The following is a 21,604-nucleotide window of genomic DNA, read 5'->3' as shown; positions in this document are numbered from 1 at the left end:
TGATCAAATTTCATTATTTTCCAGATGCCTTTTTCTCTGTAATTTTTATTACCATTATTGGACAATTTTAAGGTTAAAAAATATTTATCTGTAATTAAAACTAACTGGCAGATTTTTTTTTTCTACTTCGAGTTTTCACTCCAAACCATTATGCCTGGAAAATTCACTGATGCCTTATTTTGCTGCTTGGCCCAGTCTTAATCCCCTCGCTGCCATTCAACTGTAAAAACCAACTCACTTACAATGTAGCAGCCTTTCAAATCAATTAGATGACAACATAGAGTTTAAGTTCCACAAGTAGAGACTAATTAAGGATTCTGCTAGTACAAGCAAAAGTTAGTGTTAAAAAAGACCAAAAGCAGATAAGTATTTTAAAAAGCATTTACTTTTCAGTCCATACCTTTAATTAGCTGCATAACTCCAGGGACTATAATTATCAGAATTGCTATGAGCTTGCAAAAGGTTAAGACAATCTGGATCCGGGCACTCCAGCTGACACTCATGCTATTTAGGACCATCACCACAGCTGCAAACAAATAGATGAAGTTACAAAAGGTGAATCCTCACTGGCACAAAGACCTTTTAGGTCCTTGTTTCTCAAAGGGCAATCTACAAGGCTGCAGTGTTGACGTTACCTGGAAGTGTTTTAGAAATGCAGAATCTCAGGCCCTGCCCCAGACCTAATGAATACAAATCGACAGATTCTCCAGCTGATTTTTATGCACATTAAAGTTTGGGAAACACGGATAAAACCTCTGGACAATGAGAATTCTTTGTATATAAGAGTGGACATATATTGTAGTACTCTAACAATCATAGAAAAATGTCTTCTAACCAAACCCTGCTGCCATCACAGCATCCAATCAGGTGGCTGAATTTGACACTCCAGCCTGATGTGGCAACTCTTCTCTATCTCGATGATGGTATGCCTGCCAACGTGGATCACACTCAGGAAGGGACAAGAAGTTTAAAGTTAGCTAAGATCTTATTTTTCACTCTCAGGACTAGCGTCTGGCAGCACTTTTCTTTTGGTTTTCTTCTTTCTAATTAGCATATCAAGGGATGACTTTCAACTTACCGTACAAATATAGTCTTTCAAGTTATGTTTTAGGGCTTGAGTACAACATTCTAAATGATGAATGCAAAAAAATAGCCTGGCTAGGATGCACACTGGGTTCAAAGCATTTCTCATTCTTTCTGATGCTGTCTATAATTTCCCAAGCAGCAATAACTATCCACCTTCTACACCTTGTGGACCATGAAAACCTCAAGGATAGAGAATGGGTTATTCATCACTGTATTGCTAGTGTCCAGCTCCATGCCTGGCCTAGGTAGCGTAACACATTTTTGTTGAATAAATGAATGAACTGGGTCCTCAGAATATCTAAGGGACAAGAAAAATGGTGATGTTCTAAGACTTTTCTCCATTACTCTGCTGGATGACGGACATTATTCTAGACAGTGGATTTCAACTTTACGCTCTTTCAACAACCTTATGCTCAGTGTTAAAAACCCAAAACATTACTTTATTCCTGACATTTACAATTATTAACTGTAACCTTTATTTTTATAAAGATATACTCTCCCTAAACAAATATTAAAAATGCATATATTTCTCAAAGAATGAAACAAAACTACAGAATTCTTATTATTCAAGTTGCAATTGGAAGTTTTCCTTATGTATAGTAGTGAGTCTGCCTCATAGTTTTCATTGCCTGATAGTTACTAGCTCACTTCAGAATTTAACAATGCAAATGTTGTCAACATGTAATATTTAAAGGCAAAAAAAAAAGTGAAACAGCTTAAACCCCCTAAAGGGAGACTAATTAACTAATATCATTTTAATAGTTTACACGCAGCCACTTAAAATTATAAGGCAGTTAAATATTTATTACAAGAAAGGATATTAATGATATATTACTGACAAGTATAGCAAGTTAGAGGGATGGATGGAAAAGAGGGAAGAAGGAAGGAAGGGAGGGAGGGAGGGAAGGAGGGAGGGAAGATACAGAATAGATACGGAGAGAAATAAAAATATCTGGAAATGTATTTACCAAAACATCAACAGCAGGTGTTTACAGGTGATAGAATACTGAATAATTATCAGTTTTTTAAATTTATTTTTTGGAAAAGTTATATAAATTTTATAATGAACATATAGCATTTTGGTGACTATACTTTCAAATACTCAATTGTATCCTTGAAATATACTTAAATGTTCTCACTACAAAACAAAACAAAAAAGAGGGGTAACTAAATGAAGTAGTAGATGTGTTAACTAACTTGATTGTGATAATCATTTCTCTATAGATATAAAATCATTACATTGTCCACCTTAAAATTACAATTTTGTCAAATATACATCAATAAAGCTGTAAAAAAATTAAAAAGTAAATGAAGCAATAAAACGCATTTTGTTTTTGGAAAAAATTCCAAGATGAGAAAAATAAGGGATCAGAAGATCTAATACAAAGTGAAATAGGGAGTTACTAATGAAGAAATATTTCAAAGGAGTAATTATGAGAATGATCAAAAAGGCCAAACCCCTGAATAAACTACAGGGGCACCTAAGAAGGGATATTTTATCTGTGTTGGAAGCTGAAAACATGAAGAGATAAATAGGCCTGTTGTCAATGACAAAGTACATTATTTTATCTGAGGAATCACAGAAATAAAATTCTCTCTCCCCAGTAGAAGGCACTTATATAAGTTAGTGCAACTCTGCTCCCTGCTCCATCATCCAGTGGTTCTTTTCCTTTTCCATGTAAATGACTTCGTGATGCGTCATTACATGATAATTATTGTTTTAATTAAGGAAGTTCAACATTGGCATAAAAGTGAAAAAAATTGTCTCATGTGGCCACCAGCAACAAAAGGGCAGTGTTTTCTTTTAAATAGGGCTCCTAAAACCCAAAGCACACTCAATTTATGAAAGTTCTTTCCACAATTGAAAAGAATTGTTATATAGAGAGAAAGAAAAAAAGAGAGAGGAAAGGAGAAAGATAAAAAGGAAAAGAGGCAGGCAAGGAGGAAGGAAAGAGAGAGAGAGGCACTCTTATTTTTGTAACAACTATGTTACTTGCATGAAGAATGTAAGTACCTAATGCCTATTGAAATAGAAAAAAAAAAAAAGCTGGGTATTAGAGATTTTTAAAAATACTTTGTAAAGTTTGCTTAGGCAAATGGAAGACAAAATCAAACAGATATTATGAACTGATCAATTCACCTTGCTTTCCTCTCAGCTTTACAAAAATTCTCATTAAGATGCAAGTACAGTGCTAGTAGAAATCTAAATTAGTATAGACACTATAGAAAACAGTATGGCAATGCCTCAAAAAACTAAAAATAAATCTATCATATGATCCAGCAATCCCATTGCAGTGATAGTTTCAGAAGTGAATTCATACATCACACTTTATCAAACTGTACATTTAAAGCTGTATGATTTATTGTATGACAATTACACCTCAACAAACTTTTAAAGAAGAAAAAAGAGGAAATTTGTTTCAAAGGTTTCTCAAAACCCTGCTTTATCTGAGCATCCAGACATTGTACTCATTATTTGGTACACCAAATTCCAGCTGAGATGCACCTGTATTACCCCGAAGGCATAGCTTAACAAGTAACAAGGCAGCCAGTGAGAGGCACAGTGAAGGTTCTCCAGTGGCTATAACTGCTGTTTCATCATGTGTCGTTACAGTGAAATTTATGTCTATGTAGTTGCTTATCCAACAATATTGAAAAGGGATTTGGGATTCACTAAATGCAAGAGCTTTCTGAGTTTCTGAAACAAATAATATATACTTATAAAAATACTACCTACCCACATTGCAATAATCAAAGAAATCTAAGACAGCTCTCTGGTCCTAGTTTTACTTCCTTTGAATAACAATTGCTAATTTCACACATGAGAAAATAATTATATCAATTTTGACATTCTTTTGTGTGCTCGCCTTAAATTTTACCAAAATAAAAATGCAGGGACATACAGTTTTTATTTACTTATTTATGATGCAGTTTCATAAGAACTGAAATGCGGCAATGGAAGCTATATCTATAAATCCTGGAGATAAGAAATACATATTTGAAGGAAGCTATATTTGAAGAGGATGTTTAAGGTAAAGTTAAAGACTGAAGCTGTGATTTAAGGACTGGCAAGTATTTCTTTCTGCACTCTGTGTAATTCGAGTCTGTCTTTGGGTTTTGAAGAATGAGATTACAGAGTCTAGATATATTGAGTTTTCTCCCAGGTTCAAGTTCTTCTTGGCTTCTGAATTCTGAGTACTTTGTGCTAAACTGATAAAAATATATGGATGTACTGTATATATGTTTCATGTTGAGATAAAGTGGGTTGTTTCACTGCTGTTTGTAATGGCTGCCTGAATTCCTTTTATCTTTTTATTAGCATTTGTTTCCTGGATGCATTAATTTTAGAGAAGATATGTAGCAACAAACACTTTAAAAAGCAGGGTGACAGTCTATATCTAGGATTTCACTATTGGGAATAAAAATGTTAAGCGATACATAAATATACACTATTTTGGCAGACATTTTACAAAGACTTTACATGAATAATGTTATTTAATCCTCACATCTCTATGACATAGTTATTTTATTGGCCTTATTTTTCAGATGAGCAGCTGAGACTCGAGATATTATTTAACTTGCCTATGTTTACACAGGTAGTAAGTGTGAAGGCTAGAGCCCAGGTAATGCAACTCTGGAGCCCACACTTTTACCATTAGTTCCCAGGTAACAATGGGGAAGTAGTTCAGAAGACATACATGATCCCATTATGTTTAAATAATAGTGTACCTAGTTCTTTTAAACTCGTGATGGCTCTTTCCCTCTCCAGAAGTTCGTATTTATTAGCTGGGATTTCAGGAACCTTTGATTCCACATTTTACTTGTCATCCTCCTAAAGTATATGATAGTTGCTCGCAGTATTTGTATATTTTAATACTATGCGTATTTACCTAGAATTGATTGTGTTGGTAATTTAGCTATGGTAGAAAAGAAGTAGATATAGCTAGATATCACAAGATTCAAACAGAGCCACTTCTTATGCTATATTTGACATGTTAACACAGAAATAGTCCTAGATTTTCTTTTATGTAATTTACTGGTGCCAGGAAAACACAAATGTCAAACAGAATATAAAGTGATACCTTTGTAGAACTGGCAAATTTATTTTTTTACAATGAAATCATAAATGTTATTTTGCCTGTTCCTCCCAATTACTCTCACAGGTTTGAGAAGTAGGATGGAGCTCTTAACTCATCTATATAAAATAAATTAGCAAGGAAATTGACATACAACAATTGATGGTGTTAGGGATGGATCTAGGACTGGATCTCATATCTTAAAGAGAATGTTTTTATTATGTTCTGACATTCAAGTGTGTATATAGATATATATATTTGAATATATAGATCTACATATTCTATATATATATACTTGAATATATAGATCTATATATTCTATATATATACTTGAATATATATATCTATATATACACTTGAATGTCAGAACATAATAATTATTCAAGTGAACATGTATATGTAAAATATATAACCCTATATAATTATACACTTGAATGTCAGAATATAATAAAAATATTCTCCTTAAGAGAATAATTATATTCTGACATTCAAGTATATAATTCTATTGGGTTCAATTTCAGGAAAATAGAGCAACAGATAAATGTTTTAAATATTGAGCATACTTTAATGCTTATTGAATCTATAAGAGCAGTGAAAATTCATGAACTTCTATAGAAGGTGAAGAAAGTGATTACAATATTGAGCTATAAAAGAACAGCCAAATGTGAATCTATAAGATTTTTCATCTAAACATCCATGTACCTGACATGTTTACTGGAATGGATGAAATCTGTATAAACAAAAGCTTTTTCATCTTCATTAAATTTGACAGAAATGAAATACAGTTACTTTAAAAAATGGGAGAGAATTAGCACTCAGTTAACTCCCACCCTCATCTCTCAAATGGTTGGCTAACATTTCACAAAATTTGAAATTCTTTTTTTTCTGTGATGTAGCAAGACCCTTCAGGTTTGCTCTGTTTCTACGCTTAACTAGAGATTTCAAATGGCCACAAACTGTTTTCTTCCCCAAGGATCACAGGGAAGCAATTCATGCAATTAAACTCTATTTTCTACATCTTGGTAACCTTCCACCCCTAACAGTTAGAAAATCACCTAGACTCACTTTGAAGCAAGCAGGATGTGAGAGATTTGCCCCTAGATAAATTTCTCCTTCTCTGTTTCCATTTCCACCCCCTGTTGCGCCATTAAAGCTAAATTTTTCTTAAAGACAGTTTGACTTTCCCAATTAGGGCACTGATTTACATTACCTACCACTGAGTAATAAGGACATCCAGTTTTCTTTTTAACTGTTGCTGATTATGGGAACACTTTTCTTTCTCAGAATTTCAAGCTTGCAGAAGGAACATCAAAATTTAAAAATGAACGGTGTAACTCATGATAACAATAGAAGGAAATGTTTGGGTTTGTCTGAGATTTACTCAGGCTTCTTGTTAACTATTCCGTCACCAATGTCTACTACAGAGATTTTATAAATCCCAACATAGTTATCCTTTTCTATAACTGTTTTAAAGTTTAGCTTGACCAGTTTCCATTTAATTCCCTGAAACACAAATTTTTCCTTTAAAATGTTTGATTGAATTGGGATAAACAAGGAAAGAGTTATATAGACTTACAAAAATATAAATATAGCATTATTATTCATGTAATTTTAACTCCAAAGTGACCAAAATTTGTGGATTTATAAATGTTTACATACAGTCCACTTAAAGTCTTCTGATTATAGTTTTTAATTAATAACTATTATTGTTAATTTACAGAGCTCTCAAAAATGCCATCCCTGCTCTTCTCTTTTTTAAATATAATTGTGATATGATCCTGCCTCAGTCATTCAAGGGACAAGAAAATGGTGAATATAACAATGGCTGATAGTCCAATCCCTTAGTGGAACAGTGGACTTATCAAGAACTTTCTATAGGTAAGGCATTCTGATAAAGATCTTAAAAAATCTGACTTTGATCATGTCTTTTGTGGGAACATGGATGGAGCTAGAGGCCATTATCCTTAGCAAACTAAACCAGGAACAGATAACCAAATACCACATGTTTTCACTTATAAGTGGGAGCTAGATGATAGCAACTCATGCACACAAAGAGGAGCAAGAGACCCGGGGGGCTACTTGAGGGTGGAGTTTAGAAGGAAGGAGAGAATCAGAAAAAAATAACTTGGGTACTAGGCTTAGCACATGGGTGACGAGACAATCTGTACACCAAACCTCCATGACACGAGTTTACCTATGTAACAAATGCGTAAACTCCTGAACTCAAAATAAAAGCTGAGAAAAGAAAAAATGTAAAAGAATATGACCTTAACAAAAAACTGACTTAATTTAATCTTCCTTTAGCCATTCAAGATATTAATAGACTATCTTCTCATAGCCATTTTCCCAATAAATAAAACTGAGACTTAAATACATTTAAAAACTAGCACAAGATCACATAGTAAGAATTGCAACAACAAGTTTCAGTTTCAGGTTGTTTGCCTCCAAAGCCTAAGCTGTAGCCACTATGCTAAAATGGTTCATCTCACAAAACGTTAGGCTGCTAGACGTGAACATCATATGAAGCAAACTCTATTTTGTTTTTATCATTTTCCTACTACCTGAAAGTACTGAAGATATCTAATCCTCCAAGTTAACAAGTAAACAGGCTATAAACTTTTCTGCTAGAGAAAAAGTTCTTAGACTTCTCAGAAAGTCAGTCAACAAATACCTACTGAGCACCAACAATATGCTAGGAGCTGTGTGAGGAGCTGGAAATATAGCAATGAATAGGTCTCTAGTCTCGTGGAACTTCAAATGATGTCTCTCCAAAAGTATGAATAGCTACCATTTTGATTGTGCTCACAATAAATTGAATAAAATCATGTGTTTGGTGCATGCAACATGGACGGAACTGGAAGTCATTATTTAAGTGGAATAACAGAAAAAGAAAGTCAAATACTGTATGTTCTCACTTACAACTGGAAGTTAAATAACGTAAACACATAGACAGAGTGTAAAACAATGAACATCAGAGACTCAGAAAGGTGAAAGGGTAGGAGGAGGATGAGGGATGAGAATTACCTAATGATTACAAGGTACACTATTTGAGTGATGCTTACACTAGAAGCTCAGATTTCACCACTACACAATATATTCATATAACACAACTGCATTGTGCCCCCTAAATCTACTTTTTAACTTTAATTAAAAATAAATAAGTAAATAATAGGCAATATCCGAGGCATTATCCTATTGAAACACAGCCATACAAACCAAAAATTCTTCTCTGATTATGCAATTCAGTTATTCCTGTGTAGCTTTCTATGTATGAGTAGTTAAAACTTGGTTAAATGTGATCTTATTGATTCTTAAGACAGTGATTCAAATAGCACCAAGAATTAAGTTATCCTTTCCCATATTTAAGGATTTGGTACCTGGCATCTTTTGGGGAGTTAAAGTCATATATGGCTTCATATCACTCAAGTAATTTTGTACATTTTCTTCTTTTTGTTTTCTTTATAAATCAAAAAACATTTGTGCTCATTGATAAAAGATGAACACCTTCTCAATTTGGAGACCATAAGGAAATCCAGTTGAGAAATGCTACTAAGAATCAGTCTTGAAAGAAAACTCTTTTCATGAGCAACAACAGGCAGCTAACATTAAAACACTGGGAGTGACAGCTGCTAACACTATAAAATTTATGAACACAACTTACACACCCAGCACATAAATGTAACTCCATTATTACACATGAGATATAATTCAATATATAGCTAATTTCCAATTCAAATAATCTATAAAATAATTGGGGTTCATCTTTAAAAGTCTTATTCACATATAATCAACTTAATATTTTACTAATAAGGTAATTTTCACTATTTAAAAAGATTAGCCATCATATCTATTGACCAAATACAAAACTAGCATGGAATACAATATTGGACGCCACTCCAAACCCAGATTCTTTACTTTCCAGCACAGATTTGGAACTGTAAGCAAAAAGAACATAATGTGAGAAGGAATCCCATAATGCAAAACATCTAGAGAAACTTTGTCTTCAATCATTTTTGTGTTGTTCTTTCCTTTTTTACATTTATAGCCATAATACTCACTTATGCCCACAGCTGTAATGAGCTTGATTGCAAGTGCAGGGATTTCACATTGAATAAAAAATGGTTCCAGAATGTAGCGTCCAAATGCCAGGGATATCACAGCAGTAGCTGCAGGGCTAAAAACAATGTATATATTTAGGTTAACCACAGGGGAAGAAATAGCATTTTCATTAATTTTTTTCTACCTTGAGTGTATTTAGCATATGAACATGGTTAAATATGAAAGTCTGTAATTTTCAGAACCTGTACTTGATTAGGTTGCCACAGACCTTCCAAATGAAATGTTTCCTATAACTTTGGTGGCTAGTTTTTAAACTTCACATATTCTTGGGAAGAAGGGTAAGTACTCTCAACTTTTCCTCTGCTCTCCCGTATTTGACTTTTCCTTAAAAACCTGGTTTATTACATGAGATCTAGACAGAGATAGGCCTTACAAGAAGCAGTCTTCTTTCTCAAAATGTCAGTAAGTAAACTTCAGCCATATTATGAATTTGTTAATGCCACACAGATCTAATGTGTCAGGGCATAGTCGAGAGAATGAACACAAAACTCAACCTGAAAAATTAATATTAAGTGTTCCCTGCAAATACATGCCTAAATACTTGACATTGTTTTATTCTTATTTTTTTCTGTACAAAATCTCAAAGCCAAGTGATTATTCTTAAACCTACAGTAACATTCAGATGCAAAGTATAAATTTTAAAATAATAGATTTATTATAATCTTATGCAATTAAGAAAATATAAATGAGACAAAAATATGAAATAAATTCAGGTATATATAAATATAGGTAATAAATCATTCTATTTCAGTTCTCCAAATATTTTTATGAGAAAATTGCACAAACCTTTTCATTTTAGATGTAAGTACATATGAATGTTTATTTTTTCTATACACATGCAAGTCTGTGAAATTATCTAATTTCTTATGCCAAACTCCCTTTTTAGCTTCTCTTTCTTCTTGTGGTTACCCAACACTCATGCCTAATCCATAGATTATCAGAAAACCAACCACCAATACATGTTCCCAACTTTGGCCAGCTGATACTGGAGAGCAGCATAAGGTTATCTTCTTTTCCCAGACACCCTCCCATCTTCCCCCAAACAAAATGTTATTCTCCATTATTTATACAATTTTTGATGTATAATTTAAAATCTGATTATGCCATTTTAGTACTTTCAAAACATGGTCAGGATATGGAAAAATCCTTCCCATTGCATTCAAGGCTCCATCTGGTCTAAGCTCTCCCTCTGTACCTCTTCAGTTAGTTTCTTGCCACTAGAATGATATGAATCTTCTCTGCCTTCAGCCTCTGCAACTGATTGACCATGTTTTATACTTCAGATCTTGATTCAATTTTCTTTGCCAGGGGAAGCCTCTCCAACCTCTGACTGGGCCAGATCTCTTGGACCATATTCTTACCGAAGCCCTTGGCCTGTCTTTCACAGTGCTTATCACAGTAGCAATTTTATATTTACCTATGTGATTTGTCGATTGATAATGATTTCCTCCCACTTGACTCTGAGCTCTAGGGGTACAAAATTGTATCTATCTTAATCACAATTTTTTCTCCAGTGTCTATCAGGTGGCAGAAACCCAATATATATTGAATACACAGTGAATACACAAATTTGGTTTAATGACCCCTGCTATGTACTGAGAGGTGTCATTTCTCTCCTTGCAATCTGTGTTTTACTGATAATTTCTGGAAATACTGGCTTAATCTACAAGTATGATCTTAATGGGAAGAACTTAGGAACTATGGGTATTAGTAAAAGAAGAGGTGTTTAAATACTTAGCTATCTCATCCCTCTTCATGTCATTAGTTATTCTGCCTATTTAAAAGGCCAACTCAGCAATATGAGTATGTTATGACAAAAAGATATATGAACATATTTTAAAAGCTTCTAGAATACATAGGTACTTTCCTCTTTCAATACACACACACACACACACACACACACACACACACACACACACACACACAGAAGTAGTTTTAACATTTGATTATCAGCTACCTGGGAGCAGAAATCATGGCTGATTTCACTTTAGATCTCTTTTTCTTGCCATTTACCATTCTGTAGCAGTTCGCGGAATAAATAAATAAATATATGAATATTTTGTCCTTGCTACTGCAAGATATAAGCTATATTTACATGGATTGATCATGCTCATTATAATACCAAGCAATGAGCCAAAGTTAACACCACTAGTACATGGCTGAAGATGGAGTCAGCTCCAACTACATCAAGCTCCAAAGCCCACCAGCCTGACAGGCCAGCAGTCTAAATAAGTACTACATGCATTTAAATGTTGAGTATGTCATACTCAATATATGCTAATGCAAAACTTCCAATTACTCTTCAAAAATAATTTAATACCTAACAAAAACTGAGCACTGAGTTAAGTAGTATAAGGGATACAAAAAGATCTTATCTATATGTGCTTGAAATGTTGGCAGTTTTAACAGGGAAACAAGATGTAGACACCTAAAATGTTAAGAAAGGATAGAAAAGGCCGGGCGCGGTGGCTCAAGCCTGTAATCCCAGCACTTTGGGAGGCCGAGGCGGGTGGATCACGAGGTCAAGAGATCAAGACCATCCTGGGCAACATGGTGAAACCCCGTCTCTACTAAAAATACAAAAAATTAGCTGGGCATGGTGGCGCGTGCCTGTAATCCCAGCTACTCAGGAGGCTGAGGCAGGAGAATTGCCTGAACCCAGGAGGTGGAGGTTGCGGTGAGCCGAGATCGCGCCATTGCACTCCAGCCTGGGTAACATGAGTGAAACTCCATCTCAAAAAAAAAAAAAAAAGAAAGGATAGAAAATATCATGTTCAATGTCAAATGAGAAGCAGGGACTGCATTTTCCAGAAGAATTCAAGATGAAAGAAATAACATAAATTAGAATAAACAGGAAATTAATTGTGGGAAAGGTAGGATTTAAGATGACCTTTGAAGAGCAGGTAAAATTGAGATAATCAAAAAGGAGCAGAAAGTACATTCCCCATACAGGGATTTTAGGGAAGGAAAAAAAATATTTCTTTATTATTATTTGAATATAACAATTTTAAATAATGCAGAATTGTTTAAAATGAAAACAGACTTCATGAAGTATATTGATATGATACATGACACTACTTTGAAGGTCTTTTTTATGTAAAAAAGAAAAAAAAAGGCTTCTAACATCTTAAAACTCATAATTAGTGTTAAGTCAATTCTTATTAGCACCGTATTTGCCACTTAGCCATAAAAGTTCACAGGAGCTCTCAATCATATATGTTTAATAAGAACAGATTTCCCCAGTAATAGCATTAAATTCTGTAATCAGAATGTGCATGTCACATTTACCCAAGTAGTTACCCTTAAGGAACTGTGATACTCTGAAATGCTCATATGACATCATAAGCTTCCCACAAAGTTGAAGGAAACTTGCTATTCAGAGTGACTTAGCACTATTCAGCTTGATTTTAAACCAAGACAATCAGGAATGTGAACACATTCTTACAACAACAAAATCAAAAAACACCTTTGCCACTATAGTTCCTGATTTGTTTAATGTGAGGAAATGAGTCACTTGACTCTGTCATGCAAACTCTGTTTTTTATGAAGAATAAGACTTACTAAGTTGTTAAGCACAGAAGTGTCTTCATCACAATGACTAAAGTCAAATGACATAATGGTGTAATCTACAATAAGAAAAAACTCTAATTCATAGTATAATATTTAATTTTGTCTAGTCAGTCAAAAGGTATCCAGGTGAATTTTCATGTTCATATCCTTTCAAGTAACCATCTTTCTCCTAGAAATGTCAAAGAGAATAGCTGAGGGTTAAAGAAAGGTAGATACTTTTAGAAGTTTGGCATTGCTGGCAAACTGCTTGCTTGCCAGTGACAAAATTGCATTACAAATATCTTAATCCAGAAAGGTATTTTATCACAGGCTTTATAACCTGAGGTAAATGTACTTATCACACAGTCACACGACATGCGTATTTCTAACCAGTTAAAAATAATCAAGGCGATTCATAAGAATGAATCGGTTTATTTTTTCTTAATTATTTCTACTATGCTCTTACCGTATTACGAGCAGTTCCACCCAGACGCGTACAAAAGCTGGTAATGGACCAAAGACTTCCAAAATATATGTGTAATGACCTCCGGATTTCTTTATACTTGTTCCCAATTCAGCATAAGACAAGGCTCCTGTGAAATATTTGTCACAAAATGGTTCCAATTTAATACATTTTCAAGGCACCTATACAATAATGTTTATGTTGCCTGAGAGGGAACTGCCCGCTTTGTTTTGAATGGCATCCTTATTCAAGACAAACAACAGTCATCTAATTGCTAAGACTCACAGAGTTTATTCTATTTGAACACTGTAATTTTACTTGAAATGATAAAGACACATGTCTACAATATCATGTGTTCCAGAATTTTGAGCTGAAAACCTAGAAACAGGGCAAAAAGAGAAGAGAAATGCCAACACTATTGACCTATTTTTAGAAGAACATATCTCACACCAAGACAAGGCATTAGACCAAATGTTTGAGTTAGTTTTTCATTTTTTTAACGTTTTTTTTTTGAGAACCCTTTTAATAAACATGTTCTGTAACAAATAAAAATAAACAAGCTGTATCCACTCTTTTTTGTGTGTGACGGAATCTTACTCTGTCACCAGGCTGGAATGCAGTGGCGCAATCTCGGCTAACTGCAGCCGCCGCCTCATGGGTTCAAGCTATTTTCCTGCCTCAGCCTTCCAAGTAGCTGGGATTACAGGGGCGCACCACCAAGCCCAGCTCATTTTTGTATTTTTAGTAGAGATAGAGTTTCACCATGTTGGCGGGGATGGTCTCGATCTCTTGACCTCTTGATTCATCCTCCTCAGCCTCCCACTGTATCCACTCTTTAGAAAACTATGGAATCTATGTCTTTTTTTTTTTTTTTTTTTTTTTTGAGACGGAGTTTCACTCTTGTTACCCAGGCTGGAGTGCAATGGCGCGATCTCGGCTCACTGCAACCTCCGCCTCCTGGGTTCAGGCAATTCTCCTGCCTCAACCTCCTCAGTAGCTGGGATTACAGGCACGCGCCACCATGCCCAGCTAATGTTTTTGTATTTTTAGTAGAGACGGGGTTTCACCGTGTTGACCAGGATGGTCTCGATCTCTTGACCTCGTGATCCACCCGCCTCGGCCTCCCCAAGTGCTGGGATTACAGGCTTGAGCCACCGTGCCCGGCCTGGACTCTATGTCTTGAAAGATTTCATTTAATTTGTGGGATATATTTTGTCAACATAATGAATTCTGACTTAGTCTGTTTCTATAAAAGGCTATCTTGGATTTTTTTGAAGTGTACATTCTAAATGGTTGGAACAATATACTTTTTTTTTTTTTTCTGAGACAGAGTTTCTCATCACCCAGGCTGGAGTGCAGTGGCAATCTCGTCTCACTGAAATCTCTGCCTCCTAGGTTCAAGCAATTCTCCTGCCTTGGCCTCCCGAGTAGCTGGGATTACAGATGCCTGCCACCACACCTGGGTAATTTTTATATTTTTAGTAAAGATGGGGTTTCACCATGTTGGCTAGGCTGGTCTCGAACTTCTGACCTCAGATGATCTGCCCACCTTGGACTCCCAAAATGCTGGGATTACAGGCATAAGCCACTGCTCCCCGCCAGAATATACTTTTTAAAATGAGGTGCTATAATGTATATTTGTGTACATTAGATCAAATTAACTATAAGCTAAATTTTTAACATATAACAATACAACTCACAAAATTAGACAAGTATGCAGCCCCCCAAAACCTCAGTTTCACTCTCTGTAAAATAGAGATCTCAATTTCTACCTCGTAAGGGAGTTGCATGTATAAATGTGGGTACCAAGCACAGTACATGGGCTGACACATGTGAAGCACCACATGAAATATAGCTATGCTTTATTGATTTGAGTAATTAACAAGAAAATAAAAAGTATATCTTGTCATTATGTGAAAAGCTCTATCCGTACTGTCAAGTGCTCAAATGTAAGAACACAATTTTTGCCCAACTACTTCTGAAAATAGAAGTGTAGAAAAGTATTACTGATTAGTAATACTAAGACAGAACAGTCCATATAAATATAATTTGGATATTCAGTGAAATCTTAGTGTCACCTATTTTATATCTGATTTCTAAGCTTCTCGTGACATCTAAGTCACCTAGGAATAATTTTTTTTTTTTTACTTTTTGAGATAGGGTATCATTCTGGCACCTAGGCTGGAGTGCAGTGATGCAATCTTGCCTCACTGCAACCTCCACCTCCGGAACTCAAGCAATCCTTCCACCTCAGCCTCCCAAGTAGCTGGGAGCACAGGCATATGCTCAGCTAAATTTTTCTGTATTTTTTGTAGAGACAGGGTTTTACCATGTTGCCCAGGCTGGTCTGGAACTCCGGGGCTCAAGGGTTCTGTCTGCCTTAGCCTCCCAAAATGCTGAGATAATAGGTATGAGCCACCGGGCCTGGTCTGGGAATAATTTTTAATTCAAAAACACTCAAATGAAAAACAGACTGTAATCAAGAGAGTATAGATTTTCTACAAGAAAAATTCAAGAATCTCTATCACTTTAAAATTTGCACAAATTAATTCTAAAGTAACTAGTCTGCAGACCGATATTTGGGGAGTACTGATATATTTCCTCTATCTATAACTACTTGTAATTAGTTGCAACTCACTCTCCATGGGGAAACATTCACCATGTTGGTAGGCTGTCCAGAAAAGGATCCAATATAAAATGTTATTGGAAGGAGTCTTAAGTACCTCAGAATTTATTATCAGAGAATCAATACCTAGACCTCTGTATGCTTTGCTGAAACTCCAGGATGGTTGCCCTAGGTTTAAACTGAGTTCTGGGGGAAGGATTTTCATTTAAAGGTCTCAAGCTTCATAACCATTTTGCCCAGATGAAAAAAGTTCAAAACAAGATGTAAAAATCCATGTATTGACCCTTCACTTAAAAATACATATATATATATATATAACCAAATATACAGATTCTTTACACTTGTTCCCAGAGTTCTAGAGTCTTTTCAAAAAGAAAGATTATATTTTCTTTACATTTTGCTTTGCTTGCCATTATGGAGGCACTCCTGTCCAAAAGCTTCTGGTAACTTAAGTGACAAATGCAGTATAAATATAAATAAGTAGATTAATAGCACACTCCCTGCAATTACTAATCAAAAAATACCAACTGAGGTGTAATCTTAGCTAGTTCCCTTAGCTGTTTCCTCTTTTTTATGTTCTTTTGAGCTTTTTAAGATGATATATAATATGCATACACATATTTTCATAGCGCAAGTCACCATCATTTTAGTTCAATACTCATAGTAATCTGTTTTATTACATCTGAGTAATTCTTTATTATGTGCAAAAACTGAATCACATAGTAGAAGCTGAATGTACATAAATATGCAAAGTCCAGTAAACTGGTTGTGGTTCTTCTGATTAGATGTTGATTTATTCTGAATATAAAAAGTGCTCTAGGAAGATTTAAAGGCTAAGGGTGCACAAAGTCATTTAAGATGATCAACAATTAGGTTTCTTCTTATCTATAAATGCATACACCAGAGCTATTTGAATATTAATAGTGGCTAAGGGTACTATTAGAGTTTTTCATAACCATATTACTCCAAATTATTTTATAAGAGTGGGAAGTAATACTGAGAAATAAAGACACATAATTGTTACTTAATATTTAATAAAACACAAGTTAGTCATATAAATATGACTAACAAACTTTCTTAAAAACCCCAAACAATTCCTCTATAAATCTTTCTATACTATGACCTTGTTTTAACAAGTTTTATTTAAAATAACTTCTTCCTAAAAATGGAATTTGAGGGCCAGGCACAATGGCTCATGCCTGTAATCCCAGCACTTTGGGAGGCAAAGGCAGGTGGATCACGAGGTCAGGCGATTGAGACTGTCCTGGCCAACATAGTGAAATCCTGTCTCTTCCAAAATTCAACAAGTTAGCCCGGTGTGGTGGTGTGTGCCTGTAGTCCCAGCTACTCAGGAGGCTGAGGCAGGAGAATCGCTTGAGCCCAGAAGGCAGAGGTTGCAGTGAGCTGAGACTGCGCCACTGCATTCCAGCCTGGGCGACAGAGTGAGACTCCATCTCAGAAAAAAAAAATGGAATTTGAGTTCTCTAGATGAGTGTCAAACCAATGATTTAAAACATCACAGGGCCTGAGTAGAAAGAATAAATGGATTGGTACACATGGGATCAAGAGTTAGTACATGTTAGTCCTAGTTAGAGTTAGTACTTGTTAGTTAGACTTAGTCCCAGAGTTAAAACAAAAAGCAACTTATAAGTGTAGAATCTTTCCCAAGAAGAGTAAATACATCCTTATAGCATAAATCAAATTTAATATTTTTTGACAATTCGCCAGTTTTTATCATCTTTACAACAAACTCAGGTAGCTCTCTAGTTAAATTTGTCTACCTCATAAGGGCCATTTATTTACCTCTTTACTGTTAATTCTCAAATCAATAGACAAGACATAATTTTGAAGAAAAATTAGTAATTATACTTCTACCAGTTCCCTTCAGATTAATTCATTGAACAGGTGGACAAATTATCTGTGTCTCTGGAGAGCAAGTGAAATATAGATTAAAAAAACCAGATGTGGGCAAGCACAGAAAACTAACACCCAGCTGAAGTTTTAAAACTTGTATTGCAAAAGTATATGGGTGGTGAGGAGTGACGAAAGGTTGAAAAATAATTTGAAATATGCTCAGGCCATTGCAATATACTCCTTTATGATAGGCATTGAGTTATGCGCCATCATAATCTCTCCATGTCAAGGACTTTTGAAAGAATATTAAGAGCTGACAAGCACGTGAACTTACAAAATATTCTTAGAAAGACTGTTACCCATTTGTTTTGCTATTAAAAAGTCAGTAAAACTTCTGCTGAACACTCTGTTCTATGTCTAAATAGCCCACGCCAGGTTCCACTCCACAGGTATCTCACTCAGCATGCCAGCTGCCAGAATGCCCCAAACTAAGCACAACTGCCCTGCACAGAAACTGTGCGTGTTTTTTACTGGGTCATAAAAGTTAGCCTTTGCTCGCATCACCACGGGGAAAAGTCAGAAAATAGCCTGTCTTAGGAAAAGAAAGTACAGCGTGTAGGAAGCAATTTGAGGGAGTTCCAGATCACACCAACAGTGGATGTTGCGTCAGGGTAGTTCATGTACCTGAACAAAAATTTTAAAAATGTGGTGTGGCCTTTGCCATCCATTCACTCCTCCAAAATGATCATTTGCTTTCCCAGGAAACAAGCTTCCCAATCTCACAGCCACGCCCCTCCCAGAGAAAAAGTCGCACTCACCAAACAGTGACAGGGCCCCGCACACCATCCAGATGATCAGAGACGTGCCCACGCTGCCTGTGTTCTCAAGCACGCCCTTAGGAGAGATGAAGATTCCTGCTCCAATGATGGTGCCAATGATAATGGAGATTCCCCTCAGTAAAGTGACTTTCCTCTTCAGCTGCACTTTCTCCTTCCCAGGTGGCTCCTTGTTGCCCAGGGAAGGCAGCCTCCCGTTAACATTTCCCTGCAGGTAACCTCCTCTGGAGATGGTGGACACAACAGGCTTTCTGACCATAGTAGGGGCACACAAGGTTGAAATAAAACAGAGGGAAAAAAAACAAAACTTTCAACTTTGGTGTCTCTTGGTGTTACTGATTGATGTCTTCCTCTTTGCTTTCAGACTGTCTCTCTCAGAGCTACTTCGTTCACAGGTTAAAAACTCAAAGGTGTGCTTTGTCCTTCACAGCGATCTAATTACTACTCAGAAACACCTGTGTATGCATCGTGCTCTCAGTTCTCCACCTCCTCGTTCTACGACTGTGCTGCTGCTGCTGCTGCTGCTGCTGCTGCTGCTGCTGCTGCTGCCGCCCTATCATTACAAACCAGCTCAGCTTCCTCATGGGCTTGTATTTAAGTGCCTGCCTGTCACACCAACTTACTACAGCTAAATGATGATGCAAATTCTCCAGGTTTGCATCAGCCACACGAGTAATGCTCCAGCATTACTCAGCCTTTTTTTTTTAAAAAAAAAAAAAAACAGGAGTAGCTTGTTGCTCAACTGACCTAAGCTTTTTAGAGAACAAAGCACACACTTTAAAGAGATTTTAGGCAATCCAGAAGTAGTAAATTCGGAACAGATCTCCCCAGAGATTTAAAGCAACTCCTAGTGAGCAACAAAAGCTCTTCAAACGAAAAGAAAATGAAAACTGAAACAGGAAATAGTTACTTCATTTTAAGGAGTTTCTTTTTTTTAATGCATGTATAAAAACATTTACACATGCATTTTTGCGAGTAGAATGTATCCTAAAGCTGCACTGTTTATAACAACACAGTTTGAATTTCATAATTTGTGTAATGCTTATTTTTATTTCGAGTTTCTTATAAGGCAATACAGTCAAATCTAATATTTACAAAACTAAAAAGATTCTACACTTTATAACTGCAGTTACATACATACAACTCTAAGCCTTTCTCAACATTAAAAGATAAAATTACTTCTTACAACTCATAATAAAACAGCATTTAAAATCACCGTCTGAGTGTGACAAATATAAAATTCACCATGACTCAGGAAAATCGTCATTTTCTGATTCTTATCAGCACTAGGTGATTTTTTGAACTAAGTGAAAGATACATATTCTTCGTTGTCATGTTGTTCCTTTGAATTACCAACAAAAATTCTAAGTTCAAAATTACACAATGACAATTACATAAAAATATGCACATAGCAAAAGCCTGTAAAGGAAAACACAGAATAGTAGTTATAGAAATTAATGATATTATGTATGACTGTTTTCTACATGATATAAACTATTGTTATATTATGATGATATATTTAAAATGCATTAAAAATGTAAGCTAAGATTAAGATATTTACTTTGCAATAGTCAAAAAGACAAAACATTTTTAAACCCTTCGAACTTTCTCAACCAAGTTCCAAGAAAAAACAAATACTAAGAGAACAGAAATCTTGGATATCATTTTTGGCTATAGTTATATGTGGTTTTGTATGCAGAGAGAAGCATTGAATGTTATCATTACCCTGCAGCTACCTATACAGACCATTAAATATGCTTCTGAACCTTTGAACAAAAACAAACAAAAAGCCTGTGTGTGAGAGGCTGGCGTGGAGACGGGTCTGAAGGGAAGAAGGGAGTCAAGTACGGTCAGGATGATCAAAGAGAGAAATAAGAAATAGCCATTAGGAAAGTAGCATGGAAAAGGTCAGAACCATTTTCTGTTATGTTGGCACCTGAGAAAATTACACCATTTCAATGTGTTTCTGGCCAAATAATTGAGGCTACATTTTATTCCTTTTTCAATCGTCTATCTAAATTCTATATAATTGGCTTCAGCTATACCAAGTTAAAGTTTTTATAAAGCCAAAACAAATGTTTTTTCTCAGCTGTTATGTCTTTTAGAAAACAAAAATGGGTCATTTTCCTCATGCAATCTTGCTAAAACTCCTAAAGAAGGAAGCTAAAGAGATATTCTTTTCTTTCCAATTCTCTTCCTCCTCCTCCATCTCCTTTCACTCACACAATTCTCCTGATTAATGTACCTAAGGGGGAGAGGCTTTTGTTCCCAATAAGGGAAACATATTAACTCTGAAGAAATGTGAGGTAAAAGTAGGACACTTGGAATCTCAGGGAACAGCAACTTTCTCTCTCTAATTAACACAGTGTCACACTTTAATTTTAAATTTTCTTATAAATAACTGAACTAATAAGTTGAGCCAAAGACCCCACTCACATAGGAAGCTGAATGAATTCTAAAGGAGGATTAATCTTTCAATATTAAATAACATTCTCCTCCTCACAGTATTTTTTTTTAATTGCCAAGAAAAATGGCTGATGTTAGACTAAAAACCAAAAGGATTGTACCTTCATGAAAGATAGAGGCTACTTTTTTTGCAAAGCTGCATATTGCTACTAAGGACACCAGTGTACCTCTTCTAAGCACACCAAAATCTTTAGAAAATGCAGTTTATAAAGCAAATGTTGAATTGCCTCTAATGTTAATGAACTCTAAAATCACCAGTTCTAAACTTGTAAACTAAGAGTTTGTACGGTCTTCAAATACTTGTGTATCATAAAAATGTGTTCAAAGAAAGTGACTACATATTCTTTGTCCTGTGCTAGGCCTTACTTTAAGCATAGCTGTCAAATTATGGGACTATCCTTGTGCTATTCACAAATACTTATTTACTGCTTACTGTGCATGAGAAACAGTCCTAGCTTCCTCACAGCATCTCATAGTAGAAATAGACATAATGTATAATGGTAGCTAACATATTTCTGGTAACAATTTC

General features: G+C 35.4%; 1 protein-coding gene across 1 annotated transcript in view; it reads right to left on the bottom strand.

Annotated features, from left to right (window-relative positions):
- Positions 1 to 19,319, bottom strand: part of SLC7A11 (solute carrier family 7 member 11) — a 72,023-nt gene extending 52,704 nt beyond the window's left edge. Inside the window, exons 1-4 of the mRNA XM_032292274.1 lie at positions 18,592 to 19,319; positions 13,297 to 13,423; positions 9,221 to 9,336; positions 401 to 526 (exon numbers count right to left, since the gene is read on the bottom strand). Of these exons, the coding sequence (XP_032148165.1) occupies positions 401 to 526; positions 9,221 to 9,336; positions 13,297 to 13,423; positions 18,592 to 18,868 (646 nt within the window). The 5' untranslated portion in view covers positions 18,869 to 19,319. The remainder of the gene's footprint in view (positions 1 to 400; positions 527 to 9,220; positions 9,337 to 13,296; positions 13,424 to 18,591) is intronic.
- Between the last annotated feature and the right edge of the window lie 2,285 nt (positions 19,320 to 21,604).

Source organism: Sapajus apella, unplaced genomic scaffold (genome assembly GCF_009761245.1).
Source record: "Sapajus apella isolate SASKATOON/1434 unplaced genomic scaffold, GSC_monkey_1.0 scaffold27, whole genome shotgun sequence".
In the NCBI taxonomy this organism is placed as follows: Eukaryota; Metazoa; Chordata; class Mammalia; order Primates; family Cebidae; genus Sapajus; species Sapajus apella.
Note: the sequence above shows the minus strand (reverse complement) of the source record. Positions and strands in the feature narration are given on the sequence as shown.